Source organism: Ochotona princeps, chromosome 2 (genome assembly GCF_030435755.1).
Source record: "Ochotona princeps isolate mOchPri1 chromosome 2, mOchPri1.hap1, whole genome shotgun sequence".
In the NCBI taxonomy this organism is placed as follows: Eukaryota; Metazoa; Chordata; class Mammalia; order Lagomorpha; family Ochotonidae; genus Ochotona; species Ochotona princeps.
In genome coordinates this window covers 50,713,634-50,731,251 of record NC_080833.1, presented here as the reverse complement: position 1 = coordinate 50,731,251, position 17,618 = coordinate 50,713,634, and the positions used below count along the sequence as shown (strand labels likewise).

The following is a 17,618-nucleotide window of genomic DNA, read 5'->3' as shown; positions in this document are numbered from 1 at the left end:
ATGTGCAGGAGATGGTGCAACTACTTGGGCCCTACATGCAAGACCTGAATGGAGGTTTGTTTTTTTTTTTTTTTTTTTTTTTGGTAAGATTTATTTATTTCTATTGCAAAGTCAGATAAACAGAGAGGAGGAGACACATAGAGGAAGCTCTTACGTCCGATGATTCACTCCCCAAGTGACCACAACGGCCGGTGCTGTGCCGATCTGAAGCAAGGATCCAGCAACTTCTTCTTCTGGGTCTCCCACATGGGTGCAGTGTCCCAATGCATTGGGCCGTCCTCAACTGCCTTCCCAGGCCACAAGCAGGGAGCTGAATGGGAAGCGGGGGCTGCCGAGATTAGAACCGGCGTCCATATGGGATCCTGGTGCATTCAAGGCGAGGACTTTAGCCACTAGGCCACTGTGCCAGGCCCCATGAATGGAGTTCTAAGCTCTTGGATCAGCCAGACTCAGTCCCAGCTATTTTGACAACTGAGGGCGTGAACCAGTGTCTCACCCTCTCCCTATAACTCAGCCAAATCAATGAATCAAACAATATTTTTGAAAGACCATGTAAGCTTCTATACAATGCTGCATGATGGCCACATGATTACATGATACATACCTGTACAGATATGTATGAATATTACAAATATTTATATGTCAGCTTGTGTATTGTCAGCTAATTCTAGCACCAGGTGGAATGTACTGTACTTCCTGAGTTTAGACAGCATGCAAACGGAGTGCCATCAGGAGATGCATGAGATGATTCTGATCTCCACAATGCTTTCTTTCACAAGGTTCCTCTGAATCACAGGGTCTGGCACATTCAACTTTTTCATTTGGAATAGATGCATGGCTTAACATAAATCTCATTGAGATAAAATTTACATGCAATAACATGTATTTATTCTAAGCACAGATGGTCCCTGACATAAGATGGTTTAATTGACATAAGATGGTTTACGTACAACTTTGCATCTTTTGATGATATGAAAATCATACACATTCAGTAGAAACCAGGATTTGAATTCTGGTATTACTGGGCTCCTATCGGTGTTGTGTGGTTTGACACTCTCTGGTGATGCTGAGGATTGACAACAGGCTCAGCCAATTTCACCATCACCAAAGGAAACAACTCAACAACTAAGCCTACACAGTGGGCAGTGGCACCTAACTAGGCTGTTTCACTAGGTGAGGTGTACTCAAACATGTTTTCTTTTTAGATAGTTTTGATACGCTACACTTACTAGAATTAAAACCGTACTTTCAACTGAAAAGTATTTGAATTCTGGAAGACATACACTCTTTAAGTGTCAAGAGCCTATTTTAGACACTCTACTCTTAGGTAGAAGACAGCAGCTTGACTGGATAATATCCAAAAAGAAAACAAAGGTAAACAGTAAAGGACTGACTCTCAAGTAACAACTATCCCAGTGTGAAAATCGCCCAGAATCCCTGGAAAAAAAAAAAAAAAAAACCAACACCTGAATTAACAATAAAGAAAAATTTAGAAACAAAACATCTAAAAGCTCTTAAAAATCTGTAAGTATAGAAAATACTAGTATGGGGCCCGGCCGCGTGGCCTAGCGGCTGAAGTCCTCGCCTTGAAAGCCCCGGGATCCCATATGGCCGCCGGTTCTAATCCAGGCAGGTCCACTTCCCATCCAGCTCCCTGCTTGTGGCCTGGGAAAGCAGGAGAGGACGGCCCAAAGCATTGGGACACTGCACCCACGTAGGAGACCCAAAAGAGGTTCCTGGTCCCGACATCGGATTGGCATGCACCGGCCGTTGCGGCTCACTTGGGGAGTGAAACATCGGATGAAGATCTTCCTCTCTGTCTCTCCTCCTCTCTGTATATCCGGCTTTCCAATAATAATAAAATCTTAAAAAAAAAAAAAAAAGAAAAGAAAACACTAGTATGTTTATGAATCCTCTTTGTCTATCCTTATATACTGTATGCTATACAAGGTCGATCATGAAATGCTGCCTGTGACAAAATGAAACAAAGAACTTATTCAAGACCTGCCAATTGATTTTTTAAGCTAATTGTTTAGTCCCTTATGTTTCTATTTTTTCAAACACATTTATTTGGAAAGAAGAATGTCATTGCCACGTTCTCTCCTCCTTCAACACTCCATCCTAATCAGAGGATTTATTTATTTTTATCAGAAAGTCAGATTTGCTGATTCACTCCCAAGTGGCTGCAACAGCCAGAGCTGAGCCGATCTGAAGCTAGGAACCAGGAGCTTCTTCCGGGTCTCCCACATGGCCATCATCGATTGCTTTCCCAAGCCAAAAGCAAGGAGCTGGATGGCAAGTGGGGCTGCTGGGAAATGAACTAGTGCCTACACTGGATCCCGGCAAGGGCAAGGCAAGAACTTTAGCCACTAGGTAACCCACCAGTCCCAAGCCAAAATTTATACTTTTAGCCTAGACCTCTGTTGAAGCGAGTGTCAGGACATGTTTATTGTCCACTTTTTAGTGGTTTGGAATTCTACAGAATTGGTATTGATTTGTATAACGGTAAAAATACTACTTAAATGAATTTGTTTCAGTGGTAACAATTTGAAAACATCAGTCATCATCTGACTTTGGGGAGGCTATGCTCCCCGCGGCACCTGAAACACATTTACACGCTCAGGCTAATTACACTTCTGTTTATTTTACTACCCATTGCTTTCAACCTCGGGCTGTGACTTGGCACTTTTCACTGCACAGAATATAACACTGCCTAGCACTTAAGATTCATTTCAGGGAAAAGCAATAGTGCAAAGAGCACCCTGCATCAGTTACAATGTGATCCACTAATGCAGTGCAAGCTCTGACACAGGTTTCCCTGTGCAATGGAGAGTAGTTCCTTCTTTTTCTCTGCAACAAAGAATGCAGATAAATATACACACACTGACTTCTGCCATTTCGTGATTCCTACTAGATTTTTACTGAATGAAAAATATCCCTGCTATTTATTGAAACTCAACTTGCTACAACAGAAGAGTCTAGAGTTGCTCAGAATTATCCATCTATATTCTTCCTTCCTGAGACCTTACATGGAATTTTCCCAGAATGCTTAAATCATCCATATTCCCAGAAGAGACCAAATAGCGTGTTTGTTCACCTACGTAGTTTCACTGAGTCTTCTCAGTCTCACACCTTGTTCGTTTCCTTTTGATGTTCTATCCCCAGACTACGGCACAGGAACTGAATCACTATAGGTTTCCAAGAAACATCATACAAAGGTTCAGATATTTGACTTAACTTAGGAATCTACAACAAAGCACCAATAATGTGGTAGGCTGAATGTTCTGATAAATCCCTCTTAGTCAAATAAAAAAAATAGAGGAATTCTTTAGTATTTTGAAACATAACACTGAAGCTAGAAATAACTACAAATCCCAGATCTGGATGTTTGTCTAGCAGAGGACTAAAGACAGTCCTTGCCAGGAAGGCATCTGCAAATCTATGACGACCTAAAACCAGAGATTTTGCTTTGGATGTTTCCAGGAAATGTTCTGGACAATGCGGATGGAATAACAAGAAGTATGAGGTCCTTTTCCTCTCATAGTTCATATTCTAGTCCTTTCAAATGTTGCGTTTTGTGGTTTTGCAAGTCATGTCCACAAATGACACTAATGTTGCAGTTTTTGAAATTATATCTTATTAACTTTGTCCCACTAGAATGTAGTGAAGCAAGGTTAAAATATACTGATCTGCTTTCTGTCACGACAGATTGTATTTTTTAGGCTTTTATGTAAATATTATCAATCAGAATCTACTCATTTCCTGCCAATGAGAACTGAACTTTACTGAGTCCCAAGTGCCCTCTAGAGGTAGAGCAAGGTGCAAAGGATGACTACAGATAACACCTTCCCAAATTTGCATCCCTTAAATAAAGCCAGTACCTCTTAAAAGTTGGGGGAAAATACTGACACTACCAGCAATCTCAGTTAACCAATACTTCCACAAGCAACAATTACAATGTTCTGGAATCCACATATCATCTGTGCTTCTGAACAGCTGATAAAAACAAACTGTACCATCTAGGTCACTATGTGACACAGAAATTCTGAATAGGGTTTTTGTGATTAAAATCTGAACTCAAAGACAGTGGTTACTCAGCTTAAACAGACAACCTTATAATTCTGCTAACCTAATGTTACTTTTCCTTCTCCTTTCAACAGCTCTTACTCTAAGTCCTCAAAATATCAGTGCCTTCACTGGCTCCAATGTATGTTAAATTCAGGCATGTCTTTAAGAAATAAGGTTGAAATCTATGCTGATTGAAGATTAAAGACAGGCAGAAAGGGCCTGACACAGTTGCCTAGCAGCTAAAGTCCTCGCCTTGCATCTGCTAGAATCCCATGTGGACACTGGTTTGTATCCCATCTGCTCCACTTCCCATCCAGCTTGCTGTTTTTGGCCTGGGAAAGCAGTAGAGGATGGCTCCTAAGCCTTGGGACCATGCACCTGCGTGGGAAACCCAGAATAAGTTCCTGGCTTCTGGCTTCGGATCAGCTCAGCTCCAGCAATTGCAGCCACTCAGGGAGTGAACCAGCAAATGGAAGATCTTTCTTCTCTGTCTCTCCTTCTCTGTAAATCTGACTTTCCAATAAAAATAAATCTTTTCTTAAAATTGACTTACAAGGTTGAAGACCTGAATTTACTTTATAGATGTGGCTTAAAAAAAGTCTAAAGCAAAAACACCAGGTATAAAAAGAAAGTCAGAATGGTTTAAGGATTGTTGGGGCAAAACAGATACTCAGGCATTACTTTAAAAAAAAAAAAAAAGGTCATATATTATTAAGACGGTCAATTCTCTAGGAAGATAATAAAATTTGAAACTTCCAGGCAGCTAATCAATACCAAAAGATGGGGGGGCGGTGTAGAAGTAAAAAAATGGGAGATGTGGGGCAACCATTTGGCCTTGCAGTTTAAGACACAGCATAGGGTACAGCACTGCCTCTGTTTCATATCCACTCTGTTTCCTGACCCCAAGGGATATAATAGTCCGGACTAAAATGTTTTCACCCCGGGGAGGACCTGGACTACACTGTGTGCAGCCTGACCTAGTACTAGCTGTTGCAGGCATTTAAGGTAAAACCAACATTTTGGGGTTCTGTGTCTCTCAAGTAAGTAAATACAATCCAAAAATAGGAGACGTTATACTATCAGAAAAAAAATCAGTAAGCATAATAAATAACTTCATTATTTTGACTAACTCTGCTTGATACCTGTAATCAGTATTAGACAGTAGCTATTCTATTTTAATAACAAATAGAATACTTACAGTAACTATGTACAAAGCAACAAAAACTCTCACCCAATGTCACAGAAGTAGTATTATACAATTTAGTTTCTCTGATTACTTGGAGACTTAAAATATATTTTTTAAGATTTATTTTATCTAAATTTTAATTTAAAAGGTGGAATTGCAATGAGAGGAGAGAGAGAGAGAGAGAGAGAGAGAGAGAGAGAGAGAGAGAGAGAGAGAGAGAATCTTCCATTTGATGGTTTACTCCCCAATTGGCTGTAACAGCAAGAGTTGTGCCAGTTTGAAGCCAGGAGTCAGGCACCTGTTCTGGGTCTCCCACATGGGTTCAGGGGTCCAACAGGCCCTTCCCCTGCTGCCTTCTCAGCCTATTAGTAGGGAGCTAGACTGGAAGTAGAGCCACCAGAATTCAAACTGCCACCTATAGGAGATGCTGGTGGAACAGGCAGAGGCTTGGCCTGTTATGCCAAGGGACTGGACCCAGATTTAAAATATATTTCTAAGGAAACTTACCAAAAACAAGAGAAATCATGTCAGGAACTAAAAATGTTAGTACTGAACAGAAATTCAACTTGAAGTCTCAGGATGCAAAAGAAAGTTTTTAGTGTTTATGTTTTAAAAGACACAACATAATGGGTCGGAAAGGCAGACAAAAGAGCAGACAGGTAAAACAGATGAAAAGTTAGTTTTTCAAAGAGAGTAATAAAATAAAAAATTTCTTTAGAGATAGACCAAGAGAAAGCAACAAAAAGCATACTAAACAGATTAAGGATGAATAAGAACAAGTATAGATGGAACAAGGAACAAGTGTATGCCAACAACAGGAAAGCAAGTACGTGATTCGAACACTCCTAGAGAAGTCAATGACCAAATGCAGTTGACGACAAGACATGGAAAAGTTAAATGATTCATTAACTGCTGCAGAGTTAGAACAATATTTAAATTTTTTCCAACAGAGAAAACACAAACATCCAATGACTTCATTCATACGCCTATCTGAGTAAACTTTGTAGAAATTGGCAATTACCATTTTAAATAAACTTTCTAAGAACTGAAAAGCAGAAATACTAACATTATTCAAGCTACTAGTTTCCTACAGCCAAAGTCAGACACTACAGTACATATGTGTACACATACACACATACACGTATACCTTGCATAAACATATAATTCCTCAGCAGTCTCACTCATGACCAGTATGATGATCTGAAAGTGTGCCTCAAAATTTCATTTCTTAGAAGACTGGCCCCAGCAACATCACCTTCAGAGCTGGAGTGTTTAGAAAGTGAACCAGTCTTGAGGATTCCATTCTCAGGAATCAATTTATCCATTCATGGAGTACTGTTATGTTTTGGGAGTGTCCTTCTGTCTTGACACAAGGAGAGTGCTCTCCGGCAAGTGTGCTTGTCCATCAGGCGATGCCCTTCACCGTATCATGTTGCAGCAGCCAGCACCTTGCCAGATGCTGTGCCAGCTTTTAGACTTTCCAACCTCCAGAATCAAGCTAAGTAAACCCAAATTCCTTCACGTAATAAAGACTCAGATATTCACGTATATGCAAAATCACTAAAACAAATAGTATTACCAATGGACAAATAAAAAAAAAAAAAACATATGACCAAATTAACTTTACTGCTCAGGTAGGTTTTGCATTCTGAAATTAATGTAATTTTCCAAATTGGATAATTCAAACAGGAAACCATTATGCATACATTCCCGTGTAAGTATTTCAGTGAATGAAGATGATATATTTGATAAAACCCAATGACAATGCCTTTCATGGTAAAAATTCTTAGGAAAATAGAAATAAAAGAGAATACTCCCGTAACTTAAAGAATTACCCATAAATACCTATAGTACACATTATATCCAACAGAAAAATCTAAAGTAACAGTGCTGGAGGCCTTAGTAGATATAATTTAACCAAGGGAGGATAAAGAAAAGGTAAAAAGAAAACTACCCTTTTCTAAAATGATGTTTTCTATGCAAGAAATCAAAAAAGGTAAAAAGAACACCACCCTTCTCTAAAATGTTTTCTATGGAAGAAGTCACAAAATAAAAAATACAGATATACAATTAAAATTTGAGAACTATACTCTTCTTCTTATTAAAACCCATTTCTGAGCAGATGCACAAGGACACCAGAAAGCACCACATGAAATATTTAACAGTCATCCTTTGGTGGCAGATTTATAACACATTTTAAATTTAAAATTTCAGCATTACAAATATTGTAGCATTTTGCCCTGTATTTATTTTAACTGCTAAAAAATAAGAGAATTATGCTTTGAGATATCAATGTCAATTTTGTCTACGTATTTGAAACAAACAGAAAATAAATTTAAGGAGATATTTAATAGCAATGAGACAGGTTAAGTAAACTTAGAAATAAATCAAAATACATATTTTTTCTGAAGAAAATATGTAAAGTCAGGGAAATAAAGGAAAATTTTTAAATAGAAAGTTATTCCATGTTAATGATTATGAAGTCTGAATAACATAAAAATGTAACCTCTTTAAAAATGTACCTATACATTTGGCATGATTCCAATAAAAATCCCTAACAAAATTCTTTTGTGGAATTTGGTTAAGTTGATTCTAAATTCATATGAAAAAGAAAAAGGACACAAATAGGCAAAATATGGTGAAAGAGAAAAAAAAGGTAACATATGAAAGAAACTTCTGTACCAGCAAACAGATTTATGCCTAGGCTTAATTAATTTAGATAGAGCAGCATTTCTGCTAAGACAAAATGACCAAGCAAAACACAGAGAAAGTTATGTAACAGACTCTAGGCCACAATCTGAGAGACTGTGGATTTGCACATGCAACTCACTAACAAAGCAGGTCTCATTTAAAGCAAAGAGAAAAGCTGTGATTTCTCTGGGGAAAAAAATGAAAATTCATCCCTACCTGACACTACATACTAAAATCCACTTCAGATCCAGGAATTCTAGCTGGGTAAACAGGAATGGATGATTCATTCTGAATGACAGTAAGGGAAGTTTTCAGTAGAAACGCCCTTTGGTCCTTGACGGATAGAAAGGATTCTCATGTGTGGGGAGCAGTACGCTGGGAGCAGACCCCACGCATGAGAGGCCGTAAGATGGCGGCTGGCTGAGGGCCAGGAGGCGGGATTTGTCCCGCCAGTAGGCAAACAGGAAGTCACAAGGATAGGCTAATGCTCCCCTGCTGCGATTGCTGGCCTATCAGATAGCGCCCAGTGGACCCACGGGGAGAAGAGATCAGTGGAGAACAGTATATAAGTAGCCAGCTTTCGGCAATAAATCTTTTCGTTTGACTTTTTCCTTTGCCTCCCTCTTTTTGTTCACCTTCTTTTTGGTTCGGCTTTTTGTTCGTTAGTTTGTGTGTGTGCCGGTTGCGGTGGCTGTTCCTGTTTTCTCCAGGCCCTCGAGATTCCTCATCATTTTAGTGTTGCTGCAGGGCAGCGACACTCATGGAAAAGCAATGAGGCAATGGAACATGCTGACTGTGAGCACAGCATGATTAAACCATCAGAGACTCCTGAGTGTGAACTTCAAGTTCAGAGAACAGGCAAACAACCCCAGCACAGACAAACAGGAAACATAAAGCTATCATGGCTGACTGTTCTTAACAGCATTTCTGCACCCGCACTTCACCGGGTTTCTGGTTCTCATCCTAGGGAGTGCCAGTGTGTTTGTAGAAAGGAAATATTACAAATGAGTACCTGCAAACAGGCATGTTTAAAAAAATCACTTCTATAAATTACAGCTCAAGTAGGTGAAAAGAAATGTTAAAATGTGACAAGCTTAAAGAGAGAGATTCATATTACAACTAACCTTTTCTTTTCTTTCTTGTATATCTTGGTGTTGGTCATTGGTGATTTTCGAGATTTTGTTTTGCACATTAGGAATGACCTACCACCACCATAGGGGGTGGGGGAAAAAGGAAACAGTTTAAATTTCATCATTACATCATTGCTTATTAAACCGATGATTATTTGCTAGACACAGACAAAGAAAGAGATCTTCTATTACTGTTTCAGTCTGCCAAAGCAGAGAGTTGGCCAGGCAAGGCCAAAGTTGGGAACCAATAATTCCATCCAGGTCTCCTCCATGGGTGAAATCCCCCACTGCCTACCATGATGTGCATGAGTGGGAGCTGAAATGGACAGAATTAGAAATTGAACACACACACACACACACACACTCATAGGGGATGCAGATGTCCCAAGCAGCATCTTCGTCACAATGGCAAATGCCTGTCCCTAAACAATTAGATCTCTTAATTTCTTTAAAACAGCCAAATTATTTAAACTAATGATTTTACCCAAAAAGTAAAAACAGAGGTGTAACTCAAAGAAAGAATAAAACTTGGGAAATCTTACAAGATACATAGAATAGTAAAATACCATAAAGTTGGGCCCACCTCAATGGCCTAGTGGTTAAATCCTCGCTTTTCCTCTGCTGAGATCTCATATGGGGGGCAGTTCATGTCCTGGCTGCTCCACTTCCCGTCCACTTCTCTGCTTGTGGCCTGGGAAAGCAGTAGAGCACGGTCCAAGGTCTTGGGACCCTGCATCCTCATGGGAGACCCAGAAAAAGCTCCTGGCTCCTGGCTTCGAATTGGCTCAGCTCTGGCCGTTGTGGACACTTGAGAAGTGAACCAGTGGATAGAAGATCTTTCTCTCTGCCTCTTCTGCTGTTGCAACTCTGGCATCCTATCTAGGCACCAGCTCAAGTCCTAGGTGCTCCACATCTGATCCAGCTCCTGTTACTTCACCTGGGAAAGCAGCAGCAGGTGGTCCAAGGGCATGGGTCTCTGCTACCTACATAGAAGACCTGGATTAAGTTCATGTCTCTTGCCCTGAGTCTAGCCCAACTCTGGCCACTGTGGCTACTTATAGAGTGAACCAACAGATGAAAGAAACCTCTCTTCTTCTTTTTCCTTTTCTTTTTTTAAAATAGATTTACAGAGAGGAGAGACAGAGAGAAAGATCCTCTATCTGCTGCTTTATTCCCCAAGTGGCCACAACAGCCAGGGCTGAGTGGATCTGAAGTCAGGAACTTCTTTCAGGTCTCAGATGCGGGTGCAGGGTCCCAAAGCTTTGGGTCATTATCTACTGCTTTCCCAGGCCACCAGCAGGGAGCTGGATGGGAAGTGGGGCTGCTGGGACAGGAACTGGCTCCCAAATGGGATCCCAGCATGTATAAGGCAAAGATTTAGCCACTAGGCCACCATGCTGGGGTATCTCTCCATCTCTCACTTCCTCTCTACAACCATGAATTTCAAATAACGAACTGACTAACTAACTAACTAACTAACTAAATAAATAAATAAACTTTAAAAACAAAAGTGTAGGGAGCGGTGTGCCAGAGCCAACCACACATGTATGCAAAGCCATCTCAAGATGGTGGCTGGCCGAGGGCCAGGAAGCGGGGTTGGTCCCATCAATAGGCAAACAGGAAGTCACAGGGATAGGCTGATGCCCTCGCTGCGATTATCTCATTGCTACTGGCCTATCAGGTAGTGCCCAGTGGATCCACAGGGAGAAGTGATTGGTGGAGAGCTGTATATAAGCAGCCGGCTTTTGGCAATAGAGGGTCATGTGTTCCGGTTGCAGTGGCGGTTCCTGTTTTTTCAGACCCTCGAGAGTGTGCCTCATTTATTCAGTGTCGCTGCTGGTCAGTGACACAAAAGGCTCTTGCAAGGCTAACAGATAATCTTGAAACAAAATCTGGTGACAGATGTGAAGATTTACACATACCTTACTATAGGACACAAAGATTAGTTACTCCTCATTGAGGTATTGAAGATTTCTCTGCACATCCCTCCTAAAATTGTTCTGCACTTCAACTGTTGACATATGCCTTGTTAAGAGTTATAAACCAGCTTAGACTATCCGAAAATCTGACAAGTTCAGCAAAATTATGCTTCAACACTATAAATGGCTAAATACTAAAACGAAAATAGACATGAGATAGCTGAATAGTACCCTATTGCCATTTTAAGGTGTATAGCAGCCAGTTCTGTATATAAACTAAAATTGAAATGTCAATGAAGTAGTCACAGGATGTGGTTAAGAACTTGCATGTTTTAACATATTTGTTACTCAATACCGTGTCAAATAATTCCATAATGTTGTAAATTGTTGTTGATGTTATGTTGTGGCCTTTAATTGATTGGCATGATATCCTACCAGCCCTGCCTTCAGACCAGAGATGGTCTCCTCAAGAAACCATTGAATTTATCTGGACAATTAGATGCTGGACTCTTTGCTTGCAATGAAAGAATCTTGACTGAATTTGAACTATAATACTGCAACAAGGTGGAGGAATCCACCATGGGGGGAGAGTACGGGGAGGGATTGGGGGATTTCGAAGAGCCTATGAAATGGCGTCACATAATGCAATGTAATTAAAATAATAATAATAATAGATGTGAAGATTTAAAAACAATTAGTCACAAAAGAAAGTGTTTGTCTAGAGAAAACATAAACAAAATTAAAAAAAGAAAATATTTACTCCAAATGCAACTTAAGATCAAACTTTCTTCCCTTTAAATTAGAATGAAACGAAATAAATTAAGGATGACAGGCTCATAAATGTTTTATTACAGGAAAACCAATAGCAAGGAAACATTAACATGTATGTTTTATGTTTCCTATATGAACACATGATGCACTACTGCTTAATGCTACATCTGTGTTTAACATACACACAACAGTCCCAGCCCAACTACAAAGACTGAAGGCTCTACAAGCCAATGTGTCTTGTCTTAAAGCATCACAAAACACAATAACTGATGCTGTTTAACCCAGGCCAGGTCTCCCCTGCAGGTGGGTGCCTTGACCTGACCAAACGTGTCTCCAGTTTCCCTCTTAACCACTCCATCTCAAGTCCCTCGCCTTCCTGCAAGTACACTGGCCTGGTCCATGGAAGACCTCAGTTCTTTCTCCCATGGAGAAATCAGCTGAAGCTGTATAGCAAATGCCAAGAGATGAGAACGTCAGCTGCCACTTATAATGTTCACACCATCTTTCCAATTATACCACATTCCTATACACAAGTACCCTTAACAAAATTCGGAAAGCAAAATGCTCACCATGAAGACTTATAGAAAAATGCAAGACAATACATATTTCTAAGTAAAATATATATATATGCCTATATTATCTTTTTAATTTTATTTTTTTAAAAAATCTTTATTTATTTTTTACTTGAAAGACTGATTTACAGAGAGAGAGAGAAATCTTCCCTGCACTGGATCATTCCTCAAATGGCCACAATGGCTGGAACTGGGCCAATCTGAAGCCAAGAGTCTGGAGCCTCTTAGAAGACAGGAGTCAGGAACTTCCTTTGGGCTTGCCTTAGGAGTGCAGGGACCCGAACACGTTTTCCTTGCTCTCCTTTAGTCTTGATGGCATATATATTGCATTAAAAATGGAAAGCACCATCATGCAGTGCCTCCCAGGTGGAATGGAGGCTGCACCCATTTGCACACAGGCATGTTAGGAGTATGCGGAAATACCCAACCAGCTATTGGCTAGTTTGGTTTACTAACACTACCTATACTGGGAATCATTATTCTATTAAAAAGCAAATAATTTTTTTAAAACAGGCAAATTCTTTGTACTGTTTAGATTTACTTCTGTTTAATACAGCTATCTTATTACAAAACTATAGTGCTTACACTTGCTAGATCTAACAGTAACATTGCTGCTGCTTATCTCATTATTAAATATTCATCCTGTCATTGATGTCCTTCAGTTTCATATCAAACAAGCAGCTAATCACAGAATATCGCCATTTCTAAATTCAATACCAACATAATATGTAATTCTACAACATGTTTTTATGTTTACATGACTCAATAAATACACTGAACACTTAACAGTATCTCTGCAATGTTTTTAAATTTGATGCCCCTTAAGTTGCAGGTATCTTATTAACAAATTGGTCTAGAAAAATTAAGTAACTTGTCTTGAGTCAGAAAAACTGTGTAAATAAGGAATAAACTGAAAATAAGTCCACAACTCAGACTAGTGCAAACTGTAATGACTTGGTTTGTCCAAGAGAACAAAATTAAATGGAAAACAAAGGAGAAATAACTAAACTTTCATGAACTAATACTTATCTCATGTAATAACACAGTCATATGAAAATCTATGAATAATATTTGGAATCAGAGGTTTGATTGAAAGGTTTAGAGAATCTTGGAAGATATGAAGTAAAACTTACTCTTGGTGTGGATGACAAGCTCTGTACAACGAACACCACAGGGTTTCCTGCATTCTTTATTGCCTCCACTGCTTCTGCATGTGAGGCGTTCTGCAAATCTACTCCCGACACCTGAAACACAGAAGTGGTTTGTTTCAGCTGGAAAGGGTCTAGGTATTGCGCACAGGTTAACACAAGGTCTGTGTGTATTACCCAGCCATGAGAGAATAACGAGTTAGACTACAGCCACATAAAGAGATCAGCTCTTAAAAAGCTTTGCTGCTATAAGGTAACATGCTTAAGGAAAAGAATGTTGTGTCTTGGTAAGACAAAGCTATTAGTAACAGTATCCCTGGTTATATATAATCGTTCAATACAATATACAGGTTGCCTCTAAGAGATAACAGGTAACTTAGTCAGCTAGAGAATCTTGGGTGTCCTAGCCACCAGTACAACACACAGTACTGTGTGGGTCAGACAAATGGGTGTGGGGGGTGGAATCTCACTAGATGTTCACTTTCTCTCTGTTACGTTGTAATATTTTAAGCAAAAAAAAAAAAAAAAAAAAGAACCAGATTGCTTATTATTATAATCAAGAAGTTGAATATTCCTCAAATTCTGTCAAGAAGAAAAAAAATCCAGACACCCACAAGTGTCCGAAGTTTCATAAAATTTGGTAACTGCTGATGATTCGTTACTTTAGAAACTCAGAGAATCTAATATGCACTCAAGAGTGCCAAGCATATTTAACGCTGTAACGTAACAAAGGTTGGAAGGGTTAAATGGCCAATAGAAAGGGAGTGACCATGTCCATGCGTGCATACGGTTTTACTATAAGAATAGCAAAGAAATAGGACTGTAGGTGTTTCCAAGATTTCTATAGTGGTAAAGGGAAATCAATAACACAAGCAAAAAATTCTGTCCTATTAAAACAGAAAAACTCAGCCTTTCAAGTAAACACATCTTAAGTCAAACCTTGAGAGCAATCATTACTAGGACTGAAGAACTTCTAGTGATTAAATCAGAAAATCTTTTATCTTCAGGGTCAATTTTTTAGTTTTATTTTATTATTTTTATTCAAAAGTCAGATATACAAAGAGGAAGAGAGAGTAAGATCTTCCATCCATTGAGTCACTCCCCAAGCAGCTGCAATGGCCAGAGCTGAGCCGATCTAAAGCCAGGTCTCCCATGCAGGTGCAGGGTCCCAAGGCTTTTGGCCATGCTCTACTGCTTTCCCAGGCCACAAGCAGGGATCTGGATGGGAAGCTGAGCCACCGGGATTAGAATTGGCTGCCATATGGCCTCCCGGTGTGTGCAAGGTGAGGACTTTAGCCACTAGGCTACTGCACCAGGCCAAAGATAGAAAATTCTATATATGTAATAATAAGATCTTAAATATATTTTGCAAAAACTAGTCTACAAGGAATGCCGAACAAATCCATAACTCCAGAAGATAAACATGCCTCTAAATGAAACTGAAGAAAAAGAAAAAAGTATATAGTAAGGACATAGATCTTCTTACCTGTTTACTTAAGTGCCTATTATTTCTATCTGAATGTCCAGCAGACATATTCAACTTTACATGTCCAAAACATGTCTACTCAAATTCACTCCTCCCTCCGTTTTTCCCATTACTCAATACATGAAAATCTGATTCTCGGCCCGGCGGCGTGGCCTAGCAGCTAAAGTCCTCACCTTGAACATGCCAGGATCCCATATGGGTGTCGGTTCTAATTCCGGCAGCTCCATTTCCCATCCAGCTCCCTGCTTATGGGCTGGGAAAGCAGTCGAGGTCGGCCCAAGACCTTGGGACCCTGCACCGGCATGGGAGACCCGGAAGAGGTTCCTGGTTCCCGGCTTCAGATCGGCATAGCACTGGCTGTTGCACTCACTTGGGGAGTGAATCATTGGACAAAGATCTTCCTCTCTGTCTCTCCTCCTGTCTGTATATCTGACTTTGTAATAAAATAAATAAATCTTAAATAAAAAAAGAAAGAAAATTTGATTCTTCAAGCTGAGAAACTTATCTTTACCTCTTTACCCTTGTACATGCAATGTGGCAATAGTCCTAGTGTTCTACCTTCAAAACCTATCCACAATCCACCTACGTCTCACCATCACCACTGCTATAATTCACTCCAGGCTGTCAGTCTGTCTTGAATGCCTTCCATCTGAGTTCACTGTTTCCATTTTGGTCTCATAAGTCAAAGTGCTCCATAATACACTTGAGCTTATCCTTCTCTCCTAGGTCCCCATTGCATTTAAAGCATACACAGTCAGACCTTCCAAGTTACATGATGCGATTTCTCATTGCTCCTCAGATGCTTCCTCTGATTCTCTGTCCACCATTCACTTTACATTAGTACTGTTGCATTTCTAGTACTTTATAAAGATTTACTTATTTATTTTTTTATTTCAAAGGAATAGCTGCAGAGGAGGGTGAACAGTAAAGGGATAAGGGTAGGACACGTTGTCTTAACCACCAGATCAAACATAGGCTCCTAAAATTTTAAGCATTCCACAAATACACATAGAAGCCCAATTTAGTATATGCAGTGACAAGGTGGTGTTGTTTTGCAATTTTTTAAGTTTAATCCTTACTACCACACTGTTGGTTTTGAACTTTCATTTCCTTTTTATTTTGAAAATGAGAATAAGGTAAGAGAAACTATTCATCCAATAACTAGAAGCTGAAAGAGTTCACACTCCCAAACTACCCACCGCACTCCGAGCTCTTTTTATTCTTCAAGGCTGATGGTTAACACCATAAAGCAAAAATCAAGCACAAGCAAATCCCACAGTTGCAAGACACCTACTGTAGCATCTCTTGGGGTTTAAGAGTTCTGCCATCAGGCCCTGAGGTTACCAAGGGTGAGACAAACAGTGTCCTTCGGCCGCAAGAAACACCAGGGACAAGCTGGTGAGGAATGTCCATTTATTCAGCCCAAGTTCTGGGTTTAAAGGTTTAAGAAAACGGAGGGTAAAAGGGTGTTTTCAGGTAGTCCCTTCACCCAATAATAACACTGTGACTAGATAAAAGGCACACCTAATCCTGTTGACCTTCCAATCATGTCAGAGGGCACGTTCTATATAACAGGGCTGAAGTTACACCTTAGACCAGGGCAGATAAACTCTAGGTCATGCTCACTAGGTAGCAGGCAGAGAGCCAGGGATGATTTCCCACAGGTGTCACTTAATAAAGCAACTTAAAGAAAAGTGTCCCATTTGGACTTCAGGACATTCCCAGTGCTTTCAAACTCAGCCCCCATACAGTCTACCACATGTGAAGCAGCAATTCAACCCTCTCCTAATGGAGTCCTCAGCATTCCTGGATCAAGTTCCCTCTCCAGACTAGTGCAGATACCCCACTGACCAACATTTAGAACTTGTAAAGACTATAGGAAAAGTGTGTCGACAATGAGCCTCCTCCTCCATGGAGCCTTTGTTAATTTTTTTTTAATCAGCTCAGGTTTTGTGGCTTGTTCGTGCATTTACTTCCCTTGAGAAACTCATAAATTGTGCACACAATGTACAAACGGAATCATACGAATAGAGTTCAACAGTTATGGCCCAAGACCGGAAGAACTACCTTCTGGCTAAATGATTCTCCTATTGGCTCATAGAATGTATCGAACAAAATCAGAATCTTTCAATCTTTTACCTCCAGTATTTTGTCTCCAGTTTTCAGTGCATTAGTTTTTCCTGCTGGGCTGTCTTCTAAAACTTGTTTGATGAATATCCCTTTAAGTTCCTCTCCATTCTTCAGGCGTTTTATAACAGTCTGACCCCCAACAATACTGATTCCAAGAGACACGTTGGGTTCTCTAAAAATCTCAACACTAAAGGGAAGAAAAACACCTTTCTCATGAGCAATTTAATTTGTGGGATTATCATTGCACATATTAAATTTGTACCATAGTCCTGTGATCCACATTTGGCAAAAATATATTTTCAAATACATATTTTTATGGACATTACATAAATTTGACCTAGTTCCAAAATTAAAAGATGCTATAAAAAATTCACAGCTGTGAAAGTCTGAAACCTGACAAAGATCACCTTCTAAAATAATAAATACAACAATGTTCAGGATATAAAATGTAGCAAGGCCTTAAAGTTCCAATTCTTTCTACAGTACTTTTTCAGTGATTTGTTCAGTTCATTTATAT

General features: G+C 39.7%; 1 protein-coding gene across 4 annotated transcripts in view; it reads right to left on the bottom strand.

The window, feature by feature from the left end:
• PATJ (PATJ crumbs cell polarity complex component) overlaps nt 1–17,618 on the bottom strand; it is a 369,444-nt gene that overhangs the window by 212,991 nt on the left and 138,835 nt on the right. For all 4 annotated transcript variants that reach the window (XM_058657334.1, XM_058657354.1, XM_058657340.1 and 1 more), the window contains exons 24-26: nt 17,111–17,288; nt 13,471–13,581; nt 9,070–9,147 (exon numbers count right to left, since the gene is read on the bottom strand). In XM_058657334.1, the coding sequence (XP_058513317.1) occupies nt 9,070–9,147; nt 13,471–13,581; nt 17,111–17,288 (367 nt within the window). The remainder of the gene's footprint in view (nt 1–9,069; nt 9,148–13,470; nt 13,582–17,110; nt 17,289–17,618) is intronic.